General features: G+C 44.5%; 1 protein-coding gene across 1 annotated transcript in view; it reads left to right on the top strand.

Moving 5' to 3' along the window:
• The window catches only part of EMILIN2 (elastin microfibril interfacer 2), a 37537-nt gene extending 21643 nt beyond the window's left edge, over positions 1-15894 (top strand). Inside the window, exons 5-8 of the mRNA XM_054652716.2 lie at positions 1815-2147; positions 2761-2799; positions 9044-9181; positions 9742-15894. Of these exons, the coding sequence (XP_054508691.2) occupies positions 1815-2147; positions 2761-2799; positions 9044-9181; positions 9742-10079 (848 nt within the window). The 3' untranslated portion in view covers positions 10080-15894. The remainder of the gene's footprint in view (positions 1-1814; positions 2148-2760; positions 2800-9043; positions 9182-9741) is intronic.
• Positions 15895-17682: the final 1788 nt, after the last annotated feature.

Raw genomic sequence — 17682 nt, 5'->3', positions numbered from 1 at the left:
ATGTTTCTGTGGACAGAAGTTGTCTTACAAAGCAAATAATTCTGTTAAAAAATCACTTTGATATTTTCAGGGGTTTTTAAAATTTTTTTAAGTTTTTTTTTAATTTTAAGGTTTTTATGAAAATAGCTTTAATCTGCATAAAGCAAACATTTCACTGTTTAGGCCTCTGCGTTGTGGACAGAGTTACTGAGTGAGCTTCAGACCAGCTTTGTGGTGCATTGCCTGCATGAGTTTCAGTTCTCCTGATGGTTAAAAGTCAGCCAGCAAAAATCAGGGAAGTTTTTTCCTAGCAGCCATATCTAGCAAATGAATGCAGGTGGTGTGAGACTATGACTTCAGACAGCCTCCCAGTACTCCTGAAGGCTTATGTAGGCTTTTAAGGCTTTTATGAGACTGAAAACAAGAAATGAAATTCACAAGGGTAAAGTGCAGGTGTGGAGTAGTCACAAAACAGCACGTGGGTTGCCAGTGATGCTGTCTGGACCCCAGCCACGTGTTGGAGACAATACCTGCACAAGTTTATTGTAAGTTCTTCCTCAAATGGGCAGAGTAAGGCTCTCCTGGGCTCCCCAGACACACACCAGAGCCAGGGGAAGCCTCACACCACATCTGCTGCTTGGCACAGCCAGGTGGGTTAGCCCTAACCACTGGTGAATTTGCCTGGGCTGATTTTGGAGTGTACTGAATTGAAGTGTTTCATTGTGAGCACCACTCAGAGAGGTGGTCTGTGCTGGGAACCTTGGCAAGCATCTCTGGTATGTGACAAGTTGTATCAGATAAATTTTCAATGGGATGTTTGCCCAATTCCACAGAAACTCACATCTATCCCTGCACCTAAAGACATGTTTTAGTCTCAAAATGCAACCAAAGTAACCTATGCTGAAGTTTAATTTAGCATGCAATTCTCTTTACTCTGTGTAAAAGGTGTCATGGCATCTGCTAAAATCTACACATTTGTAAATTTCTGTTCTTAATGTAAATGTAATTCAACTTTACTCTTGGGAGGGCATTGCATCTAGGACTTCATTTTTATGAATAAACCAGAATTCCTATAAAGAGCTTAGATCTTGACCAGATATACAAATGGAACCATGTTAGTGCTGTTCAACCCTGATGTCATATGGGTTGGCTGCCCCAGTGGAAAAGTTTTTTAATGGTATCTCTTCGATTTAAACAATAAAGAATTTTCTGGTAGATTATATCTTTGAGTTCTGCCTTTATTGGCAGAAAATATTAGTCATGGAAGTACTAGGATGTTTAAGCTTGTTGCTTTTTAAGGTAAGGGGAAAAGCCTCTTAAGTCATGTTCATTTACTGATGTTTTTTGCTGTGGGTAATTTTCTTTATGATCATGCTAGAGGGACAGCCTTGTGCTGAGAGTTGTGGGAGCACAGTGGGTGTGGTGGGCTGGGGAGAACTGAAGTGAGAGGAGAGAGAGGGAGGGACAGGGAGGGACAGGGAGAGCTCACTCTGGAATGAAGGTGCTGCTGGGATAAGTGTGATGCTCTGCCTGTTTGGGGCAGAAAGGCCAAGCTGGTGTAACAATTGAATGAATGTTCATAGGTTATTTGATTGCTGCTTGTCCTGTCTCCAGGCTGTCTTCATTCCTTTCCCTGTGCCATACAGGCTACTGTAAGGAGTGGAGTCTGTAGTACTTCAGGAGTGGAATGGTATTTAACCACTGCAGTCTTTGGTCTCGGGGAACAACTGAGTCCTGTTTTATTTTGAAGTATTTGTTATGCAAAACCATGCAAGCTCATGTTCTATTTTAGGCAAATAATTTTGTATTTTTCCTGCTCTTTCATCCTGTCAAAGGGCGACCAGACGTACCGCAGCACCCATTGCCACCGAGGCCGCCCGTGCAGCCCCAGCCTGGCATTTCCCTGCTGCCATCCCGGCCCAGGATGCACCCGCCGCGACACAGGATCCCCCTCCTCCCGCCACAGCCGAGACCTCCCCCACGCCCAGCTCTGCCAGGGTCAGCCGTTGTGCCGCTTCTGCCTGGAACAACCGGCATCATCTTGGAGACTGGGGAGGCAGGACCTCCTGGCACGGTTTTGATGTCTGGGAGAGGGCGTCTGAGGAGTGTGGATGGCCAGGCTGGCCAGAGCACCATGCCCATTGCTGAAGGGTACGCTGGAGCACCAGGTGAGAGAACCGAGCTGGTAATTCATCACTCCTGAGTGCAGTTGATGTGTCAGGTCTTGCTGGAGAGCTGACACTGAGATCTGGTGTGCTTTACCAGCCCCCTTTTGGCCTTTCATGGACACCCACTGAGGCTGCTGGGAATGGGTTTTCAGCAGAGATGATTTGTGAATTGGCCTCTGCAGCCTCCAGCTGGCTGCAGGAGTAGGGGAAACTCACTCAGTGCCAGTTTTGCTGCCTTTCCAAGGATGCACAAAGCATGAGGTCAACAGAGATGATGTAAAATCCCTGGTAACTACAGCAGTCTTTGCCGCTAGGGAAACTCAATTTCTTTTTTTCTTTCCGTAATGCTTGCAGTGGATTTAATACATTGGAGTAATAGTTTGGTTCTCTTTGCCATGACCACCCCAGTTTAACAATAATTGAGCATTTCATAGGGGACACTATTTAATAGCTGTTTTGGTAGGTTGCTCTTAAGTAAACCAAGAGAGAGTGGAACGGTGTGCTCTAGAAAGCATCCCTTAAGAAAGGGCTGCTTTCTAGAGCACTGCAGTGATATTTGGTCATAATGTACTCTGCTGTCTACTTAGTCACACGTATTACTTTTCTTTTGTAGGATATCCAAAGCCACCTCATTCTACCACAGATTCACAAGGTAAGGCAGTTGTTTCCTAGAAATATTTCACATGGGTTCTTAATGTTTATTTTAGTCCCTGGAAGGTCATGGCTGAGAGGAAAAAAATGTGTTATTTTTTAGTATTTAAGTTTAGCATTGAGGAAAATCTGATCAATTTTTGCTAGACCAAAGCATTAAAACATAACCTGTATCTTTTGTAAACATAGAGGTAGTGAGAGGAGTTAGGTTTTGAAAAATCATTTTGGGTTCTTGCTACTTACTTTACTGTGTGTTTTTTAAATACAGAGAGTTGTATTTTCTAGCTAATGTCAGTATGCACCTTTCGTATGCCTTCTAAATTAGAAAATAAAGAGATATTTATGATTATTTTATTATTTCTTTATTAAAACATTAATAAGGCCAAGACTAAGATCTTGAATAACTGCTGGCATCTTACCCTATTGCATGAGGTTGTTCTCCTCTTGGGAGAGCTTCTGGCTTTGTTACAGTCACCAGGGCTCAAGTTCTGACTTCAGTGAAAGCAGAAGTGCTGCCACTTACAGTCACTGATTAAAATGATTCAGAATGCAGTTTTCTTGGTTGGCTGGGGTGCTTTTTTTAAAAATTTGTTAATATCGCAATTTATTTAAGAATTTGTATGATGAACAGGTATAAAATTTATGTGGGACATGCTGGTTGGCCTAGATAAATATGTTGATTGGGTGCTGCCAGCAATGCAGTCTCATACTCAAGATATTATCAAACCCTGGGGAATGGTATCCTTGATCAAAGTATTTCCACATCCTCTTCAAAAAAAGTTATTTCATCTAAATTTGTTTGAGGAAATAATGGGCGATAGATGGAAGTAAAACATAAGGGCTTTATGGAATTCAAAAACCTACTGCCCCAGGACTTAATTTGATGGCCATAACAAAATCACAAATACACTTCATGAAGAATGGTCTGGGGACTGACAAAAAAAGAATTGTAAAGAGTTCATGCTCTCATTGTGATATTTATACCTGCTAATTAAAATTCCATCATAGCCTTAAAGCAATCTTTTTGCATTTGAGGATTGTGGTGGTAAGAACAGGCAGCGATAGATGAGGTTTCTGGAAAAGGATAAGAAGTAAAGAAACATTCGTTTATCTTGATGCCAGCAAAGCCAATATAGATGTCTAGATTTCTGTGATAAATGGATTTCCTGGGGGTTTTCTTCCTATTGCAATTTATAGAGAGCAGTGTTTTAATAAGTTTATGCTAAAACTGTGTGAAACAGTAGGTGGATGTTAGAAGTGTTGAAAAGGCAGGGCAAGGCAGGAGTGCACCCATCTGCTGTTTGGTGGAACATGTTGGTGGAACAGTTGCCACCCTGGGATCCAGAGGGAGGTGGGCTTGGCCAAGGAGTTAATTTTCCTGATCCATGCCACTGAATACGTATCTAAATACAAGGTATTCCTGCTGATCTGTCCTTAAAATCCCCACAGTGTGCCTTGCAGACCTCAATGGCAGATAGTCAGGAAACAGAGGGATAAGGGTGGTACCAAAAGCTGTTAAGACTTTTGTGGAGTTGGAACATTTACATCCACTGTCCCTAATCTGGACTGGCTGGATTGATGGGCTGAGGACAGTTGGATGAGGTTTAACATGACCTCAAATACCTGATAAGTACCAAGTGCTGCACTTTGGCCACAATAACCTGCTGCAGGGGGCAGAGTGGCTGGGAAGCTGCCCAGAGGAAAAGGACCTGAGGATGCTGGTCAGCAGTGGCTGAACATGAGGCAGTGTGTGCCCAGGGGGACAAGAAGGCCAGTGGCATCCTGGCCTCTATCACAAAGTGTGGCCAGCAGGACTAGGGAAGTGATTCTTCCCAGCATTTGGCACCAGGGAGGCCACACCTCAAGTGCTGTGTCCAGTTCTGGGCCCCTCAGTCCAGGAAGGACATTGAGGTGCTGGAGCATGTTCAGAGAAGGGCAGTGAAGATGGTGAAGGGTCTGGAGCACAAATCTGATGAGAAGCAGCTGAGGGAGCTGGGGGTGTTTAGCCTGGAGAAGAGGAGGCTCAGGAGTGACCGTACCGCTCTCTACAACCACTGAAAGGAGGCTGGAGCCAGCTGAGAGTTGGCCTCTTCTCCCAGGCAAGCAACAGGACAGGAGGACATGGCCTTAAGCTGCATTAGGGGAGGATTAGGGTGGACATGAAGAAGAGTTTCTTCACAGAAAGGGTGATTAGACTTTGGAATGGAGTGCCCAGGCAGGTGGTGGAGTCGCCGTCCCTGGAGGTGTTTAAGGATGTGGCACTCGGTGCCATGGTTGACCTGGTGGTGTTCAGTCATAGGTTGGGCTCGATGATCTCAGAGGTTTTTTCCAGTCCAATTGAGTCTGTGATTCTAGTTGTCAGTGTCTGATGAAGAGAGAGCATTCTGGGACAGAATTCAGCAGTTAACAGTGCTGTGGAAATCAAAAGCTGGGGAAGGGAAGATTTTTGGTTTATCAGAGGAGGAACTTACTCTGTGAATAGGGCATCAAGGAATCCTTACTGTCTCATTAGCTCTGGACCACTGCTTGTGATGTCCTTGACAGTCTTCACTCAGTGCATTTTGTAGTACTGAAATTCAAATTTGAAAGATGACCAGACCTTCTTGTACTATAATTCCTAATATAAGAAGCTTGTACTCTTAAAATGGCCTTCTGAGTACTCTCTTTCAGTTCTGTTTCTGAATAGCTTCTGTTACATAAAAGCACTGCTCAGGAAGAAGGGCAGATTGAGGGCTCCAATGCTCCAATTCTGTCTTCTGGGACTAAAGTAGCCCACTTTCATGCTTTTTTTGAATGTTGAGGCATGATTTGCATCTTTTCAGTTCCAGAGTATTTCTTGATTTATTTTTTTTTTTTTATTATTCCTTAGCTATTAGGAACAGTAGGTAAGTGCTGGAGCAATATTCTCTTGCTGCAGTGTGAAAGGATGGAATTGTAAGAGCAGACAGATGTTACTAACAAACTCAGCAGGAAAGTATGTGTGTCTTCATAAAACACCAAGATATCATCCACATCAGAATCACTGTGACTTAGCAGAGCAGCTTCATTGAGCACTGGCTCGTGGAAATCAGTGTGGTGCTGTGCTGCATGGCCAAGCCATAGGCAGGAGGAATGTTTCTGAAAAATGACACGTTAAGGTCAAATTGGAGAGTTTAAAAAAAATAGGGAAGGGACAAATTGCTTGTATTTTTGTCCTATTTGCTCTAACAGAAATTACACACTTTGCCCTCATTTAGATTTAGGAGTATTGACCTACTCTCATAGAGTGAGAGGAAATTTGGCAAATCCTCCTTACTCCTGCTGTATCCAAGGGACTCAGGGACTCATAAGTGTCCACTGACATATGAATTATGTACTTAGGCTTTCTTCTGTGTCAGTTCTTGAAGAATCCTCATTCCAGTTGCTGAGCAGTTGTCCACAGCCCCTTCATATTGTTATTTTTTTCTCCTTTCATCTTGATAGCAAATGCCTATGCTGTGTGCTGTTTTGTTTTGCTTAATGATCTTTTTTTCCTTTTCTTTCCTTCTGGCCCTTGGGCTCTGTGGGAGGCATGAACTGTGCTTGGAACCAGGAACACAAACCAGCAGATAGGTGGAAGTAGATGTAACCTAACAAGGGCCACCCATGCATCTTCTGTGGTTTTTGACTCCCCAGAATGCATTAGAGTAGCACAGATTGCCAAGAACAGACTTACCTGCTCCTGCTTACCTGCATGTGTAATATCTCAAGTGAAACCTTCTTGAATGCATCTGAAGTCAAAAGAGCTTTTTCCTCCCCCAAAAGGGGGAGTAAAACTGCGGTTGAAACTTCCATGAAACACGTTGTCTGCCTGGCAGTTTCTTCATCAGAGCTTAGCCTGTGGTTCACAGCTTTAAAATGCTTTAATTTTTTTTTCTGATGTTTATACTTCCACAATATTGACTGCTTAAGTGAAAGTAAGTGTCCCAGCCTGGACCTTCCTTCAAGAAGCTGAACTTTGATCTTTGCATGAAGAAAAGTGTTTGCAAGAGGGGACATGTAGGAGAAGGTGGTGCAGCCCTCTGTAAAGTTTTGAAAAAGCACTGCTGAGGTGTTGGTAGGAATTATGAAAACTTCAAACAGGCAGCACAACTCCATCTAGAAGGTGGGAAGAGGGGAAGAGAGCACAGACACACTGCATCTTTACTGTGTGACCTTATATCACCCCCTGAACTGATCTACAAGATATTTAGACAGGTTTAAGATTTCTGCTTTGAATAGATACATATGGTGTGCTGAACTCAGCTGCAGATCTGAAGCAGTTTCATCAGCTTAGCAACAAATAGTCACTTCTAATGACTACTCTAGCAATTAGTAAAGGAAAATCTTGGAGGAAGCTGTGAAGAGTGAGGGCAGGAATCACTCCTTTATTCAGATGACACCTACCCAAACAGAGCTGTTGCTGCTCCAAAGCTGGCAGTGTTTCTGGGCAGGCAACACGTGCTTTGTTCCATTTTGCAGTGTTACTGCAGGGGAAAGAAACCTTTTGTGTGAGCCAACAATTTGAGGTGTGTTTTCAGTTAATTTCAGTCTCAAGGTAAGCTGAGAGTAGCTTTCTGTGTGAGCAGCATTGTGTTAAGGTGGTGGAGCTTTACAGAAGCTGTTTAAGTAACTAGGCTTCCTGCAATTAATTTTGGTACTTTCAAACAACCTCATCTTAGCTTGCAGTTGCACCTGCAGGCACGTTGGCAGGTAGGAGTAATGAAAAAGGGCTTCTGTCTATCTTCTGAGCTTGAGACAAAATGCTGAATAAGAAGATTTCCAAAGATACATGAGGCAGCTGGTTAACAGCCCCTGGGGGAAATCAACGTGGTTATCTGCCAATTCTGAAGGTGCAGGCCTGTCTTCCCCTTTGCCTTCTCCTCCCCACCCCCCAGGCTGAGTTATTCAGAAAAACAGTGGATAGCAGAACATTTGTATATCCACATTTTAGGTGAAGTTATGTGACTTTTTAAACTTCAATTTTAAGCAATATCATCTGAATTAGATTGGATTTTAAGAAAAGTGTTTTTACATTGGTCAGGCACTGCAGTGGGCTCCCCAGGGAAGTAATCACAGCACCAAGCCTGAGAGAGTTCAAGAAGAGTTTGGACACTGCTCTCAGGCACAAGGTGTGATTGTTGGGGTGTCCTGTGCAGGGCCAGGAGTTGGACTTAGATGGTTCTTGTGGGTCCCTTTCAGTTCAGGATTTGATGAATTTAGCATTTGTTGCTGATGGGCATCTCTGATTGAGAGGGAGAGGACAAACATTAATTTTAAGGAAGGCAGAAGGAGCAGGGTGAAACAGCAGCTGTGGACAACTCCAGGGCATTTGTTGTTTAGCTACTTGCCCAGACAAAGCAGCAAGAATTGACTCTAGCAGTGTGTACTGCCTTAGGGAAAATGTTTAAAGGGAACATTTTTGAAATGAGACTAATAAGTGACTGAGCACTGAACACTTGATATTAAGTCAGTCTGTTAAAAGTAAAAGTTTGTCTTAATTGTCCAAATTATATTTCATCCAACTCAGTCTAACAGCAGTGTTCATCTAGCAGCTGGATAGCCACTATAAAATACCTAAGTGTCTGTTTGATCTGCTGAGAAAAGAATTAAAAATTGTCAAGTGAAAAGTACCCCAGAAGAGAAGTGATGGAGAGAGACAAAAAGTTCTTTTTGCATTAATACAGAAATGTTATATATTCTTATAGGCATTTTCACTAGGCTTTGGCAGAGAAAGTGGGAGATCTAAGCTATGCACAGCTTCTCAACATGACAAGGAAAGCTGGCACGAGCTATAATCTTTAGCATTCCTATGGCCATTGTGATAGTGATGGAGAGTGGAGATGTTGAAAGGCAGCCTCTGTCCTGAGAAAGGTCTTGGACGGAAGCATTACTGAATTGAAGGGTGCTAGGATTTCCACTGCCAACATTTGCTAGCCATGTACTATTTCCTTAGAACAAAAAACAAAAACAAACAAACAAACAAATAACAACAACAAAAAAAACCCAAAAAAACCCTGTGGCCAAGGCAGGAGCTTCATGTTGCTCAGTACATTTTAAGGTGAGACACCTGGGACCTGGGCTAGCATATGTATCCTGCTAATTCTGGCATCCTGCAATTGGCAGGATTAGTCCAAGTGGAGTATGTGCAAGAACAGACGAACAGACAGAGGATTATAAAGCATCACAGGGACAAGGCTGTGTTATCATCTTGATGTGATTCTGACTTGTGTTGTTACCCATTTCAGGACCTGCCACTGCTGCTGTGCCCTCTCTGGTGTCATTTTCTGCTGGGCTCACACAGAAGCCTTTCTCCAGTGATGTCGGCGTGGTTCACTTCAACAAAGTGCTTGTGAATGACGGGGACTATTATAACCCCAATACAGGTAACAGCCAAGGAATGCACCCCAGACATGCTGGACAGGCAGGAGCATGGGTTACCAGTGTTCCATGTTACCTTAGGCCTTGCTGGTACATTGAAACCAAGTCCATCTAAACCAGACACATGGGGGTAAAAGCTTCCTGTGGGTATGGACAGGCACATGCTTTCACAGCTGGTTTTCCATGACTGCCCAGTACGGCTGAGGCCCAGCTCACTTCTACATACACAGCTGGGTGTGCTCCTCAGCCCAGCTGAGCCCAGGTAGCAGAGGTGAGGTTCCTTACTCATCCACTTCACTGTGGCTGGGGCACGGACAGGGGAGGGGACAGGGAGAGGTTCTCCTATTGTCCCTCCAAGGTCCCTAACTGGGAGCTGCCTCCTTCTCAAGCACAGAGTGCAAGTTGTGCCTTCACCTCCATGACTCTGATCAGTTGGTCACCTGCCCAGGCTGACCACGAAGCAGTGGGTGATGCACGTGGCTTTATGTTTGTCACTGTGCTTCGGGCAGTCAGGTGTCCCCGTGTTGAGTGGCTGTGGTCAGTGCAGGCTGTCTCTGTTCCGCAGGCATTTTCACGTCGCCGTACGAAGGGCGCTACCTGATCACGGCCGTGCTGGCCCCGGAGAGGGACGAGTACGTGGAAGCGGTGCTGTCCGTCTCCAACGCCAGTGTGGCTCAGCTCCACACTGCTGGCTACAGAAGGGAACTGCTGGAGTATCACAAACCCTACTCGGGGAAACAGACCTGTGGTGGTCCTGGGACGTTCCACCTTGTTCTTCACCTCAAAGCAGGAGACGAAGTGAACGTCGTTGTAACGGGAGGCAAACTGGCCTACACAGACTCTGACGAAATGTACTCCACGTTTAGTGGAGTTCTCCTTTATCCTTCCATTTCTCATGTTTAGGTTTACCTTGAACAGGGGAGAAGGGTAAGATATTCAGAAGAAATTAAGTGTAATAAAATTCAAAGCTTTAATATATTCAGTTTATATATTTGATTTCAGTGATGGGTTTATGTCTATACAGAAACATTTTCCTTGTCCCTTGTTAACTGAGGTAGCTACAAAAGACACATTTCTGTAGCTAAATGAACTCCTTCCCAAGCCCTTTACCTGTACAAGCAGAACAATTGTTTAAACAAGAAGTGTGTTCTCCATAGATACTTCTCCACTGTGCTCCTGCTATTCCCTAGTCAATTGCCTTTGCAATCTTTTCCCTAGTTTTTCAAATTGTTCCTAGCGTATCAAAGTTTACATCTTTGCTCAAGTTTACAGTCGTGGTCAGCTATTTTCATGTTTTCAGTGAAGCAGAGCCGAGAAAGTGAAATTGTAGTGGATATGGTTGATGACATTTTATTCCTTGTAGTAATGTGCGTTGGCATAATCAGTTTGTTCAGTGCAATTGCAAACTGTGGTGGTGCAAACCAAAATGATATTCACCTGCATCAGTTTTCTTTTTTGCCTTTAAGGGCCAAACACTGTGCTAGGAGACAAGGTGAGTGACTCAGTCAGGTGGAAACAGCAGCACAGAGAGGAACTTGCCTCAGCTTTCCACTGGGAAGATGTGAACGCAAGGTGCAGTTGCTACTACTGAAAGATTCAGAACAGTTATTGTCTGTTTATGGAGTAAAAAAGATGATTGGTTATTCATGACACTCTCGAGATTAAAGCTTGCTGCTGGAAATTAACAAAAGAGGTCAGAAAAATCAGACTCAACTTTGCTTAGGTAGAAAAGTGGTGATTTTGAAAAATTTTACAAGGCCTGTTTCTGGCAGTCCAGCAGTATTTGCGTTAGAAGGGAAGTTTGTGTCTTTGGTGCACTGTAGAAGACAAATCAGAGAAAAAAAAAAGGTTGATAAAGGAAAATAGTTTTATTAGTCAATATTGTCAAATGCACAAACCAACCCTCTCCCAGAGTTGTTGTGATGACCTCCTGCATCAGTGCTTTCGAGTGAGGTTTGTTTTAACACTCAGCATCTGTTTATATGGATAAAGCAGCCTTCTTAGCTTAAACAGGTAAACACATCTGAGGCAGCAGCATTTTATTTTGCACACTAGCCACTTCTCAGTGGAGGTAACAAAAATGATGCTTTGGCTCTTAGGAGTTAGCATTTCGATCACTTCTGTGGCTGAAATCCAGCCATGTTTAACTGAGAGCAGGACTGTATATTCATTTTTCACATGTACATATATTTGTCACCTGTACATGCTTTATATCGACTGACCTTTCTAGTAGTCTGTTCATGCCACATAGAGCTGTATTTATCATAGTGGTTTGTGTAGTGTATTTTCCTTATTACAAATGCAGAACAGCTGTTTGTAGCCTCAGAACAAACATTTTTTTTTAGGTGAGGGAAGAACTGCCTGCGCTGTAAAGCAGTACATTGTATTTAGCTGAAGCTCTTCCCATCTGAGGAGATCAGATGAAGACTTGTGCTTTTGTTACTTAGTTTTGGAACAGATACTCCCTAATAACTGTTTCCAGGCAATGAGTTGAGGCCTTCCCACAACAAACTATCACATCCTGGAAGCTGAACTGCTTTAAGAAGAGCAGGCAAAAAAAGCTTTCTGTCCACAGGGGACCTCTGAGTCAGTCCTAGTGCAGCTAGGGTTGCACTGGGGCACTTGTGAGCACAGGAAGGAAATTGTGGGTGGAGTTTAAAGCACCTGATTTGGGAAGATCTCTTGACACCTGATTTCCAGAAATGACGGTGTTAGAGATAAGCAGGAGCTGGGGTAAGCTGTGTTTGCAGGGGGAAGGCTGTTTCTGACAGAGCAGCTGGCAGGCAGTAGCCAGAGATGTACAGTGAACTTGCACTGATGGAAGGAGCCGCCTCCATCCCGTTTCCCTGCCTGTGTTTCTGGACCTGAGCATTAGCACACAGTCAGCAACTGCACACTCGTTCAAGGGGGGGCTTAGCTTTCTTTTGTCCTTTCTGTCCCATGCCTTCCTAGGGCTCAGAATGGTAGGGACAGACAGGAAGGGTTGTTTTCTGTGTTTTCAAAAGCCAAGCGTATAATACGCTTTTTCTTCATTTTAAAAACAGAATTTCTTGTTACGTACAAAAGCCAGAGAAGCACTTTTCCTTTCAGGATTTTTCACTCTCCTCCAGAAAACTGTGTTCTCTAAGAAGCTGGCTCCAGACTATGTATGACTCAAGATTATTGTTGCCTGTTCTAAAAATGACTCATGGAAACAAACAAAATGAGCTGAGTGCTTAGGGAGACCTAGCTGGCAAACACAACCTTTTTGTTCCACCTCCCCCCCCAAGTGAGAAATTTTTAAGAATCATCAGTGCAAGTTTAGTGCTGAGTTGCAAATCAATTATTTAATTATTATCGATCATTTAACTATTATCTAACTGCTCCAGGAGATTCCTAAATCCAACTCACAGATCTTCACAAGCCCAGTTCTGCTAATGGGACAGGGCCATCCTACACCAGAAAGTTTCCCTTTAGACCCAGGATCTGCTGCTGCCTGTGCTGGGACAGTTTAAGCATCAAAATGCAGCGTCAGTGGTACTTGTACACTGCTGTAGGGCATTCCCTAAACTGAGTCACAGCAGGGCACAATCTCAGCACCTTATTTTGAGGGCACCTTTAGACTTTTGAGGGACAGCTTCCCATTCATCTCGAGCTGTGTGGGTGGGTAAAGCTATGACCTTTTACAAGGAACCTCTATCTAAGATTCCCACCTTTGTTGAGAGGGATTTGACCTTAATTTGCACTTCCTTGGTAATTGCTGTAATCAGTGTAGGTGGTTTAGTTCCTCCTAGTGAGGTTATTTTCCTGGAGCTTACAAGTGGAATATTCACTCACCTGGGAAGACCACAGGGATGTAGCCCATCAACAGGGAAAGGGAGAATGAAACCTGAGTTTGTCTCTGCTCCAGTCAGTGCTTGGATTAAATATTAATAATGCAAGAGCTGGAAGAGACTTGGGCACAAATGCATTTATAGTTCTGACAAGGGCTGGCTCCACACAGAGCAGCCCAGCTTCAAAGAAGGGAGTAAGAGCTCTGCTCCAGAATACCTGAGCCTGCTGACAGAGCATTTACATCTGGTGAGAATCAGCAGCAGCACATGGAAAGACCTGCACTGAAAGGGGCATTTCTCACTGTGGGTTTATGATTTGACTGCCACATCCAGGAGAACCCACAAGCTCAAATAGGAAGCATCTGTTAACTGAGAAAGCCTTAAAAAAAATCCAGTAGGTGGGAGCTCTAAGATAGGACTGGTGCCTGTCGCACAGATCAGTGCTACCTTTTAGAGCTGCATTGTAGGTAGTTTAGTAATGCAAAACATGAGAATTGCAAAGCTCTTAGGCAATACAGTACCTGTTGGGCCCAGTGCTCTAATTTGACATCAAAAGAGGAAGAAACTCAGAAAGAAGAAACTCACCTACCAATGCTGTACAGGCAGATGTGTGTCTGACAGTCCCTCAGCCAGGCACGAGGCCCCCTGGTTCCTAGGGACTGCAAATATACAAACCAGATGAGTCTCCAGGGCAGCATCACTTGTGAGACAGGTGAGTTCCCAGAGGCAGGGCTTTAGCAGCCAGAACATCTGAAGCCAAGCCAGCATGCTGACAGCCAGAGAGACTTGCCTCTGGCCAAATGTGGCAAGCCTATCCTAAAACCCCAATGTGACATATAAATCAGTCATATCCCCAGGAAAGACTGCAGCAAAGCAGGAATGCCAATTTTCACTGCAAAAAGTGTAAAAAAAATTCTACCTCATTATTTTAATTTGCTATTAAGACCTCTGGAGACAGCAAAGACATTTTTCTACTGTCCACTTTGAGAACACTCAAAGCTATGAGGACTTTCTGTGGTATTCTATCACATTTCCTTTCAGTGTACACCAGACTAGTTTGTGCAGTGTCACTGACTCTAGTTGGTTTGGTGAAACCAGCTGGCCCAAAAAGAAAAATTAAAAATAGTCAAGCAAGCTGTAGGTGGAAAGCATAAGAAAGCAACTTGAAACAACAAGCCCATCACCACCCCATGCAGCTTTAAAATGTGCTGGGAATGCAAGGTAAAGAGTTCCCCAACTACAACCAGGAGATTCAAATCAGGATTGAACTCTTTCCTGAGAATACAGCATGAATTTGGAAGTGATTGTTTGCTGATTAGCTAAGTCCTTGTATTACAGCCCAGTAGTGGCCATGGGTTCTCTCACTAAAACTAGAAATGCATTTACAGTCTCAGCTGGAGATGGGAGGAATCTGCACTCCACTGAGACTTGCTCAGCAGGTACAGGTTGGCTGCTGGTTGCTCCTGGATGATGGCACAGAGTTCAAATCATCCAGCTACCAGGAATACCTGAGGGCAGTCTCCTGTCATCACAAGACAGACTTGTGCTCCAGCCAACATAACCTTTTTGCAATGTACCCTGCAGACTTGGGATGCAGAACAGCAGCTCTGCCAATTTTTTGTATATGGGAGATTTCAAACAACACCCTGTAACATGTTACTGCATAACCAGGTTTTGGCATTTATTTCACTGTCTTGATTGTGAAAAAGGAACATGACTAACATTTTTCAGCAAAAAGAACAGTGCATTTCAAAGTATGCTTCAGGGTGTGCATGTCTATACATATATTCATGCATATATAAAAATAATCTCAAAGGGGGAGAGAAATATCCAGGAACATGAACAAACTGTGTGACAGAAAACAACTGCAGATTATGTCCAAATAAAGCCTACCTCTTGTGTAATGCCTTGATGCTCTTTTGCTTTCCAGGGAATACAGCAGCACTGTAAGCCAAAATTTTTTTCTCTTCTCCACCTCCTTTAGAACTGCAGGTTCTGGCTTCTCAGTCAAGCTTGCATGTAGATTTAAAATGATTTTTCAGTGTCAAGCACTGTGTCACATAGACTTTGTAGTATGCAGAAGTTCTGCCAACACAGCTCTTGTCCATCTCAGTTGCTCAGGCACTGCACTGATTCCTGGTATTTCAGTTGCAAGTATTGCAAGGGACCTACAACCATCACCTCCTCCAAGTGCCTGACCAATTCAGTGCTGGACAAAAGCTAAAGCATGTTGATCAAAGGCATTGTCCTTTGCCTTTAATGCCTCTTAAACACTGACAGGCTTGGGGATCCTGAGATGGCCCCTCCACTCCTCCAGCATGGCAGGGGCAGAGCCCACAGGGGCAGGATGTGGCACCTGCAGGGCTGAGCCTCCTGCCACTGCTGCAGTGAGTCTGTGCCTGCCTCACAGCAGATGGAGCAAGGGCTGTCCATGCCTGGGAGTGCTGAGCAGCTGCACAGAGCACTCCCCTCCATCCATGCTGCTGGCATGGGGTGTTTCCCAGTGACTGAGAGTGCAGACAGCCAGTCATTCCCATGGCCCTGGCAGGATCCCCTTCTTTGTGGTGCATCAAAGCAGCTTCAAGTTCAAGAGCATGGGGAATCCAGGGTGGCTTCAAGCGTCCAATGCCATGTGGGGAGAGCACCTGGCTGCCTTACACACAAGAGATTCCATAAATGCTGTAGTTTGGGGATCTTTGGGGGTTGTTAGTTGTCTGGAATCTGTTTGGTTGTTCATTTTTACCAATCACTGACCTTTGCATTTGTCCTGGTTCTGGGCTTGGACAGAGTTAAGTTTTGCAGCAGGGGTGAGCAACTGGATATGAATTGTACACTCTGCTGTTCCTATCACTGTTGTTACTGTTCCTTATTTCACTGCTGTTTCTAGTAAATTGTTCTAATCTCAACCTGTGATCTTCAGCTCTGTGTGCCTCCAGCTGTCATTTCCAGCCCTCCACAGGGGAAGAGAGGGAGCTGGAGGAAGGGTAAGAAAGCTCAGTGGTCTGGGGTATTTCAGTGGGAATACAAAATTGGGGAATACCCTTCCTAAACCATGCCAACACTGCAGAGCAGAGCTGCTCAGAGCTCCTATACATCTAGATCTCTCTGCAAGGCCTTGTCCCTCGAGAGTGAACAGCATCTCCCAGCTTGCATTGTCAGCAAACTTGCAAATGGTGCATTCAGCTCCTGCATCCAGCCCACTGATAAATATATTGAACAGAACTGGCCCTGGAATTGAGCTTTGAGGAGCACCACTGGTCACCCATCACCAGGCAGCAGCAGTTCCTTTCCCTTTCACCACAACCCTCTGAGCCCTGCCCTTCAGCCAGTTCTAGGCTGAGCAGCTCATGGTGTTGCTTGTGATCACCAGAGCAGGTACACAGGAAGTATCAACAGAAGTGGGAAATGTAAGATTAGAGGCCAGCAAAGTAGGAAGGTGAATTAAAAAGAGAGGGCAGGGAAAGGTTGGCTAAAAGATACAACCAGAAAGAACAGGAGGTGTACCAGTGCTCAAGTGTGACAGAAACACTAGTGGGGGCTTGATTAATTTAAGGCAAGGGAAAGGAGGAAAAGCAGCAAGGGACTGCTTAGGAAACACATTGCACAGGAGTGGCCATCCCTGCCAGGCAGAAGACCCTGAAAAACCCTTGCTGTGCCCAACAGTGAAAGCTCTGAGCACACACAGCACAGGGGACATGTGCCCAGAAAACTCAGCTGAGCTGGCTCCGTGCTCACCGCTGGCACAAGAGCTCAGCAGGCAACAAGTGGGAGCATGCACACACTTCCCACCAAAACAGTGCAGGACTGCAGGTCCTCAGTGCACCACATGCATGACATAACTCCAGGCACAGTGTTCTGCTCCTGGAAACAGTGATTCTGTTCTTTACACATTGAAACCAGCTGCTCCAAGACAGAAAAATCCATCCACCAAGAACAAGACCACCCTAGTAGGAGTGCATTACAGTAAGATGGACACAGGAGAAACAATGCCAGCTCAGAAAAGTTTTTGCAACAGATTCAAACATTTGGCATACATCTGGCACAGGACACACCACCCTTCTGTTGCTTGCAGAGGCAGAGTCACTCACTGCAGCACCAAGGATGCAGTCGGACCCAGGTGTGAAGGATGGGCATTGAGCAGACTGCTGGGAGGAATGAGTGCAGCGTGTCAGCAGAGTCATGGGGGAAACCTGGCAGGAACACAGGAGGTGATAAAACACCAGCAGTAACACCAATGACACCACAGAAGGACCAAGAGGCACAGCATCACTGACCTTTTCATGCAGATCCATCATAATGTGACTGAACAATCAGGTTTTCTGCTAGGTGGTTGCATTTACCAAGAGCAGCAAGAGACCAGGGAAATTAATTTCTACTGAAAGCTTGAGGCCCCTTTTCCAAGACTGCCTCACAATATTTGCTTCAAACCATTTAACAACTGCTATGGAAGACAATACTCTTTGCCTTGAAAGGGAAAAGTTAACTTTGATTGAAACAGGATAAAACTCCAAATTAGGACAGATTTACAAGAGCTCAAACTGCACTTACAACTTTTTCTTCAAGGCAGCTTGTAGATTCCCAAGTCATGCCTCTGTTACCTGGTATTTTACATTACCAAGTGCATGTTTGCTTTTTATTATAGTTGTAACCCAGTATTGGTACTGGCACAGAAGTTAAGCTTGATGACAGCAATT

The sequence above is a fragment of the Agelaius phoeniceus genome, chromosome 1, assembly GCF_051311805.1.
Source record: "Agelaius phoeniceus isolate bAgePho1 chromosome 1, bAgePho1.hap1, whole genome shotgun sequence".
NCBI lineage: Eukaryota > Metazoa > Chordata > Aves > Passeriformes > Icteridae > Agelaius > Agelaius phoeniceus.
The sequence above is the reverse complement of the archived record's forward strand: the minus strand, read 5'-3'. Positions and strand labels throughout refer to the sequence as shown.